The sequence below is a fragment of the Trachymyrmex septentrionalis genome, unplaced genomic scaffold (genome assembly GCF_001594115.1).
Source record: "Trachymyrmex septentrionalis isolate Tsep2-gDNA-1 unplaced genomic scaffold, Tsep1.0 scaffold95, whole genome shotgun sequence".
In the NCBI taxonomy this organism is placed as follows: domain Eukaryota; kingdom Metazoa; phylum Arthropoda; class Insecta; order Hymenoptera; family Formicidae; genus Trachymyrmex; species Trachymyrmex septentrionalis.
The window spans coordinates 200048-208756 of record NW_017306139.1 but is presented as its reverse complement, the minus strand read 5'-3'; the positions used below and the strand labels follow the sequence as shown (position 1 = coordinate 208756).

Here is an 8709-nt window from a genome sequence, read left to right as displayed (position 1 = left end):
CCCCCCCCCCCGTCTTAAGGGTCAACGATTAAAAATCCCGAGGATGGATTGTAGTCGCCTTTGAACTGCAAAAGTGGCCTTCCCTACTTTGTTAAACAAAAAAATTGTTGGGAGATTGTTTACTGAATCGTTGTTAATGTTTTACTTTAATTAATTTCTGCGAGATATAACTTACTCAGTTGTTTAATGAATATGTAAATCCGACCCTGAGGTATTCCCTCGCGTACCGAAGTGTGTCTTTCTTTGATATGGAAATAACTAACGAGAAATTTTTATCGATGGATGTGTTATGTAAGACTCTTTATTGCAGGGTTGAATAATTCTTTTTTTAGATAGCACAGACTATCGGTTAATGGCATAAATTAAAAATATTCCCCCAACGTATTTTTACGTACTTGGAAGTAAGAATCGCGTCGTTATATTTATGCGTAGAGCATCAATGAATTTTAATTATATTTTATATATAACACAGCATGAATAAATAATGTTCTTTCAGAAACGCGTTAAAAAAACGTTTACGTTAAAAAAAATTCAGCAGACAGTTTTATATTAAAATTAAGATAAACAACATGTTATAAATAATTGCAACTATGTAAGAAAATGTTTTTTATTAGATTTTTTTTAGAAACGACATTTAGTTCTACTTTTTATCACGATTCTTTTTTATCGTATTTCAGAAAGCTCGGCTTGGACCTGGTGCCACGTCAAGGTGCTCACATGGTAGAGCCGGATACCATGTCTGTCGTGGAATTATATCATGTGGTAATTACGACAATAAAATAGTACATTCTTATCGAATTGATACAGCTTGCGAATATCGTATAACGAGTCAGAATGGAAAAAAAGGAAGGATCAAATGCAATGTGCAATAACGATGAGATATGAGCTTCATTAGAATGCTGGCCACGAAGGCAGCATCATTCAATTTCGCTACGTGCGGCGCGATACAGTTAACTTCTGTTCAACAAATTGGGTTCTCGTAAATACAAGTATAATTCATGATTGACAATTTATCAACGAATAAATTTTGAAAATATTAAACGATCTTCTATCACGAAACATAACGATTCAACAACATTTTTCGATATAATGTCAAGATTATTTTTATTAAATTTTGGTTGATATGAACTAAAATAAATAAATTAAAAAATTAATTAAATACGATTTGATATATTTTTAGTTAATGTCCCCTAATTTTATCTGTCACATCGATAACTGTGACAGATAAAAATTACGGCCCCGACATTGTAGTTACAGAATATGGACCTAAGTCGAAGATCTGAGTCAATTTGTTATAAATAAATATTGTATATGAAAAATATTGTTTGCATGACATTAATTCCGATCTCTTCTCGCGGGGGGTTGCAGCATGTGCAGAGTGCCGAAAATTCTCAGGGTGCATCCGCTCGCGGCACTCTGCGTCGCAAGGAGCACAGAAAAGTCCTTACACATCATCTGTACTTCTGCATGAGAGACTTTGGCCATTCGGTAGGCGAGGATACCGAGATTTACTTCTCTCTGTTCGATGCCAAACGGCAGCAGTACCTGAGCGAGCGCTTCCTGGTGCGCATCAGCAAGGAGGGCTTCTCCAATTATGTGGAGAAGATGCACAGCAATTGCACCATCTTCACAGATCTGGGCAATTCCGATTTGAGCCGCGATCTTTATATGGTAGCCCATGTGATGCGTTGTGGCCGGATGCTATACTCCGATTCCGGGAAAAATAAGACTGGAACTGCGATTTACAGGCGGCCTCATGGGGTGGCGGTTCTTTCTCTGGCGGAAGCCGCTCAAGATCACGCAGAGGAACTCGAGATGAGTTTCAAAGTAAACGGATACAGAATATTAATTAATTAAATATATGTAAATTAGTTAAATGTATTAATTCATGATATCGTGAAAATGTTACTTTAATCCCGATTTAACGTAACTTTTTATATCCTGAATTTCATTAACATACTTTATCGAAAAAAATTAATTGGATTATATTTGAATTGTTTAGTTTCTTTTTATTTTTTTTTTTAATAATATTCAAGAAGAATATGAACGAAACATTTAATTGGAAGGATTTCTACATACCTGCAGGTATATCAAGGGGAGGAGAAGGAATTTCATCAGTTGCACGAACAAATCATACGTAACAACAAGTGCTCTCCTTTACCTGGACAACCTAATTATGGAATAGTTGTGTCTCTTCGTATTCTGCATGGCGAGCTCTCTCAGGTGCGGGAGGAGAATCCGTTGTTATTCAAAAATATTTGCCTCACGAAGAAGCTCGGTTTCTCGGATGTTATTATGCCGGGCGACGTGCGTAACGACCTGTATTTGAAGCTGGAACGGGGTGAATTCGAACGTGGCGGAAAGTCTACCGGCAAGAATATCGAGGTGAGATAAAATTTGTTTAAAAATTATTTCTCTCATCTAATATTCACCTGTTATATAAAATAACAAGCTGTATGTGGAAGTATTTTCACGGAATGAAGAACTAATTTATAATATAAAAAAATGTACAACTATTATATATATAAGTTTAATAAATTGAAATATTACTTAAAATTTATTATTTTATATAAAAAATTAATTTTTTACGGCAATGAAACTGAATATTTTTTAATACGTTTGTTGCAATAAAATTAGGTGACAATCCTAGTCCTAGACGTGGACGGCCAACCCTTGGAAGAGTGCCTGTTTGGAGCCGCGGGAATGGATGGCAGTTCTGAGTATCAGAGTTTGGTCATATATCATCATAACAGCCCATCGTGGGCAGAAACTGTGAGACTGGCGATACCCATCGACAAGTTCTATGGAAGCCACGTGCGTTTTGAGTTTCGACATTGTTCCAGTGAGTCTCAATAGATATTGATCTGGCGCTGATCTTTCACCTTGGCTTAAACGTTCTTCGTTTATCTTTCATCTTTCCACCTATTCTGTCTACGGTCTTCATTTACCTTTTCCAATAAGAAATTTCCTATATTGCAGCACGTGAGAAGAACGACAAAAAACTTTTCGCCTTCGCGTTTGTACGACTGATGGAGCCCGGAGGTGCTACTCTTCAGGATGGCCCGCACGAATTATATATTTACAAATGCGAGGAGCGTACGAAATTGGATTCCTTGAGTTACCTGTCGTTGCCAAGTAGCACGAGAGAGCCGTGCGCCTCAGGTAAATTAAATTTCTTTATAAAATAAAATTTTCTTTGAATAATATTCAATTAAATTTACGTGAATAAAATAAAGAATTAATATAATTCTAAAAATAGATATAATATCTATTATATTATCTACAGATAAACAATATACGCATAAAATTATGTCTTAATAAGTGTTAACGTAAAGTATTTCTGAAAGATAGTATTAAAATTAGACATCATATTTATATTTATAATTATTTTCTTGTTACCTTTCAGGCCCACCAGCTTTCACTAGATCGCCAAAGGAGACTGTATTCGTACATACCTTGCTCTGCAGTACCAAATTAACGCAAAACGTCGATTTACTTAGTTTGCTGCAATGGAAAGCTCACCCTGAGCGAATATCCGAAGCTCTCGGCCGCGTTCTTCGACTGGATGGCGAAGAACTGGTCAAATTCCTACAGGATATTCTTGATGCGCTCTTCGCCATGTTTCACACCGAGGATGGTAATTCCACAGCGCACTCCGGCCTAGTGTTCCAAGTACTCGTGTCTATCTTCAGCTTGTTAGAGGACTCCAAGTTTGAACATTTCAAGCCAGTGATGGATGCTTATATATCAGACCATTTCGCGGCGGCTTTGGTGTACAAAGGTCTTCTCAGCAGCGTGCAACATTGTGCCGATTGGGTAACCGCTGCGGAAAAGCAGGAACCGATCATGAAGTGCTTCCGTTCTCTCGAATATATCTTTAAATTTATCATCCAAAGCCGGCTGCTGTTTGCTGTCGCGACCGCCGGTCAATACGAGGATAGTTTCAAGCGCGATCTATATTGCGTATTCGCAGCTCTCAACAAGATGTTAGGTATTCCCTATGAAATGGTGCTACTATCGCAAATCGCACTACTGTTGTCGATTGCGGCGGTGTTCGAGCAGCTAGTAGCGGTGCTGCCAGTCCTCGAGGTAGCCAAACTTACCTGTACGATGCTAGACTCGGTGCCGCGGGAGCCACCCTTGCAGTTCACGCAGGCCAAGTTAGTTGCTATTAAAAATCTTACTGCATCTAGCTTGTTCCGCAAGGACGACGAGAGTCGAAACATGTTGCTTGTCACTATATGTCGGCACTTACGTATTCATCTGGCGCGTAGGGAAGAATTACGATCCTGTACTGATATCTTGGGTGAAATACTCAGCTTTTTGCATAAGCGTGGCAGGGACACGAATAAAGTCAACAACTGCATACACCACGACGTTGAAACGCTTTGTCTGTCGGTGCTCGATGTGCTCATACAGACGATACTGATCGTGATAAATGCCAATGGACCCGTCCTCGGCTGTCTCGTCGGCTGTCTTATTGGATTACTTCAACTGCTTGATGAGTATCATTATGCGCGACTTTGGGAAGAGTTGACACACGCCGGCGATCGAAAACCACTCAAGGACTTTCTGTTACGGGTATTCCTGGTCCTGCGGGATCTTGTACGCCAGGAGGTATTTCCGCCGGACTGGCTGGTCATTAGGATGCAAGCTAACAACGTCATTCTGAGGTCACTGCAGGAACTCGCGCAGCCGCTTGCGTTCCGCTTCCTTCATGGCAGCTTTGATTCGCAGCTGTGGTCCACATACTTCAATCTTGCGGTGGCTTATCTTACTCAGCCATCGCTTCAGCTCGAGCAGTTCTCCGAAGTCAAGCGAGAAAAGATCGTAGAGAAGTACGGCGACATGAGAGTACTCATGGGTTTTCAGATATTGTCTATGTGGTCGCACTTGGGCGAACGTAAGCTCGAATTCATACCAGGCATGGTAGGACCTTTCCTCGAGGTTACTTTGGTGCCGGAAAGCGAACTTCGCAAAGCAACTCTACATATCTTTTTCGATATGATGGAGTGTGAGCAGCGAGCTCGCGGAAGCTTCAAGTCCGTGGAGTCTGAACTGATCGACAAGCTGGACATTCTTATCAGCGAAAACAAGGGCGATGATGAATATAGGCAATTGTTTAACACTATGTAAGTTTATATTTTATATTTTATAAGTCTTACAAGGTCTTATATTTTTAAAACATCCAAAAACGCAGAGAGAGATTTTAAGAAGATATATTAATTTTCTATCGAAATAAAAATTATTCTCCGCTGTATTACTTTTAAAATACTTTAAATTATATATTTCTAATACACAGCACAATTTTTCACTTTTACCATTATATTTTTATATTATACAAAGAGAATGTCAACTATGTAGCATTTTTCCGTTTGTGATAGTTTCATAAAAATATTATGTGACACTTATCGCATTTACAATTTCATGCCGCTTCAGGGAACATCTTAGCGCTGTGTAAGTGCAATACTTTAAATTGAATGTGATTTTTTTAGTTTCAATATTTGTTAAATTTCTACATTTGTGATTACAGATTACTGGACAGAGTACAATCCGAGGATCCCACGTGGAAAGATAGTGGCACGGCTTTTATAACGTCCGTTACGCGTTTATTGGAAAGGCTTCTTGACTATAGAAGCGTTATTCAGGGTGACGAGAATCGCGACAAGCGCATGTCGTGCACCGTGAATTTATTGGTAAGGTGTTAAAGAAAGATTATCGATACAATAAATCCAATAAGATTTCATTAGTTACTACTTATTAGTAAAAGTGATGTACTGCGGCTAAACCAAGAAATCTGTGGTGCAAATGTGAGACTATATGTACAAATTACTTATAACTTAGCGCGTTAATTAACTGAACTGTGCGACACACGCGCACTGTATATACTCAATAGATATACTATATATTTGGTGTGCTTGGTGACTCTATGCTTGGCAGTTAGCACTCGTGTTCGCGCTCTCCGATGGAAATTTTATCATTGTGCCTGTCTCTCGTTCCTTAAATCATCAATCGTTAGAAGTGAAAAGCTTTCAGAGTGTAACATGGGGATACTTCTGATGTTCTTGCAGAACTTTTACAAGAATGAGTTCAACCGGAAGGAGATGTACTTGCGCTACATTTACAAGCTGCATGATCTACATTTGGCCGCCGAAAATTATACGGAAGCGGGTTTTACGATGAAGTTATATGCCGATCAGCTGGGTTGGGGCTCGACTATTCTGCCATCCGATCACGCTCATCCTCAGCAACCAGAATGGCAGCGCAAAGAGTTACTCTATCATAAAATCATTCATTACCTCGACCGTGGCAAGTGCTGGGAAAAGGGTATACCCTTGTGCAAGGAGCTGGCGATCCTGTACGAGACTAGACTGTACGACTACGCCAAACTTAGTAACGTGTTGAAGCTACAGGCTAAGTTCCTAGATAACATTCTGACGCAACTACGCCCGGAACCGGAATACTTCCGCGTTGGATTTTATGGTCTCAGTTTTCCGCTGTTTGTCAGAGTGAGTTTCATTTATAATCCAAAGATTTTTAGAAATATTCTCTGATGATTTTTAAAAATGATTTTTAAAAATTTTCTCAGTACATAAAATAACTTAAATGTTATAATTCTATTGTATCAAAAATATTTTATCAAAGTTTGATTCGGATTTTAGCATTATTTTATTTTTTGTGAAATAGGCGCCTCGAAAATATTATTTGTGTCTTTTAGAACAAGTTATTTATTTATCGTGGTCTGGAATATGAACGGATAGGGGCGTTCACACAACGGTTGCAAACGGAATTTCCATGCGCACAAATTTTAATGAAGAATTCCCCGCCTGATGAGAGTATCCTTACGTCTGAGGGTCAATGTAAGTGAGATTAGATTTATTAATTTTTTGAATAAATAAATTAAAAGCGAATCAATCTCAATAATTTGGGAATCGATAATTTATTATGAATATATTTTATTTAATAATTGGACACCGCATTTTTGCAGATATCCAAATTTGTAATGTGAAGCCAATTCCCGAAGAGGGTAGCTTGGCTTGCAGCGGTGTCGAAGTTCCGGAACGCGTAGTCGCATTCTATTTGGTGAATGATGTTCGCAAGTTCACGTTCGATCGGCCGCTGCATCGTGGCCCAGTGGATCGCGAGAATGAGTTCAAATCGTTGTGGATTGAGAGGACGATGTTGATGACAGAAGCTAAATTGCCAGGGATCCTCAGATGGTTCGAAGTAATCGAGAAGCGGTCAGAATTGTTGGCACCAGTACAATATGCTTGTGAGACTATGCAAAGCGTGGAAAGAGAATTAAGGCGGTTGGTTGCGCAGTACACTGCGGAGCCACATAGAAATATCAATCCATTCAGCATGCGGCTGCAGGGTATCATCGACGCTAATGTAATGGGCGGTATCACCAAATATCAGGAGGCTTTTCTCACGCCCGAATTTGCCCGACAAAATCCCGAAATGGTACCGCATGTTAATCGATTAAAGGGATTGATACTGGATCAGATGAGCGTGTTAGAATCTGGTCTGGTGTTGCACGGTCAAATTGCACCCACCGGAGTTCAACCGTTGCACAAAAGGCTAATCGAGAGATTCACACAGCTCAAGCAAGGCCTCGGTCCGCTGGCCAGGCAGAGAACTATTCATCAAGATAGCATCGTGAAGTAATTACATTTTATATATTCTTGTACAATTCGTTTCATTGCCTTATATATATTCAAGCTTCCGGGTTAGTTTCATTACAGAGTTAATTATTTTAATGGCTCTTTCTGCTTGTGAGAATATCTGAGAATACCTTTGCTTTTTCAGTTCGCCTCTACCACCTTTGCCGGTCAACGACAAACAGCGTCCAGCCACTTTAGAAACCGCCGGCTCTAGATTGTCGCATGCTGACAGCGATGGTCTTCCCGAGGACGAAGGCTTTTACACGAAAGTGGATGGTATACCACCGCCTATTCCACAACGAGAAGTACGGCCGCGTTCCGTTGGTTATGGCACAACCCCGCCTAGACCCACGCATCAGAGATCTCTCAGTAAGCCGCTGAGTCCAAAATTGCCATTGAGGCATTCCTTGCCTACTCCTACTGACGGCGTGGATCAAAGTGGCCTCAGAAGCTCGTGGAGCGAACCCGGACCCGAACCCGCCCCTCCACTACCACCTAGGGGTTGCAGTAAGTTAATTTCTCTTTTTCTATTTTTCTATTGTTTGTAATAAAATTTAATATAACGTCGAAAATAAATTTTTCATGAAAATCTATCACGCTTTGTGCTTCCTGTTTTAGTGCTAGACAAAAGAGATTCGAATACGAATACTGTAGTACCGCCGGCACCGCCGAAACGCGGTTTAACGCACAAACGCACAAATACAGAATGGAGCACGGACGACGACTCTGAAATCACGGAACCGAGAAACGAACCGAATGATCTGCGCGACAGCGGCATTTCTACAGCCAGTCTGCTAGATTTTCAATCACAGTTGACGAATCTAAATAATCTAAGCTACGAAGACTTCGAGCCACGCTCCCGGTGCAACGACGTCATGAACATTTCACCACCGTCTGTGATAAGTGCACTCAATGTCTCCACTGGCAGCTTCGCCAGCGGTACATTCCAGGGCTCGCATTCTCTCCCTAATCAAGAAGTGAGGAAATATAACTGGAAATATTTACTAACATATACAGTTACATATATAATAAATACATTTCCTTG

The 8709-nt window shown here is 40.1% G+C and overlaps 1 protein-coding gene across 2 annotated transcripts in view; it reads left to right on the top strand.

The window, feature by feature from the left end:
* Nucleotides 1–8709, top strand: part of LOC108756139 (dedicator of cytokinesis protein 3) — a 55494-nt gene that overhangs the window by 45905 nt on the left and 880 nt on the right. The window contains exons 5-17 of one of the 2 annotated variants that reach the window (XM_018499735.1): nt 678–762; nt 1369–1827; nt 2086–2385; nt 2638–2842; nt 2980–3162; nt 3407–5132; nt 5440–5457; nt 5534–5696; nt 6072–6509; nt 6719–6860; nt 6989–7664; nt 7810–8171; nt 8283–8641. In XM_018499735.1, coding sequence (XP_018355237.1) covers nt 678–762; nt 1369–1827; nt 2086–2385; nt 2638–2842; nt 2980–3162; nt 3407–5132; nt 5440–5457; nt 5534–5696; nt 6072–6509; nt 6719–6860; nt 6989–7664; nt 7810–8171; nt 8283–8641 — 5116 coding nt within the window. The remainder of the gene's footprint in view (nt 1–677; nt 763–1368; nt 1828–2085; nt 2386–2637; nt 2843–2979; nt 3163–3406; nt 5133–5439; nt 5458–5533; nt 5697–6071; nt 6510–6718; nt 6861–6988; nt 7665–7809; nt 8172–8282; nt 8642–8709) is intronic. The other variant, XM_018499736.1, reaches the window with a different exon arrangement.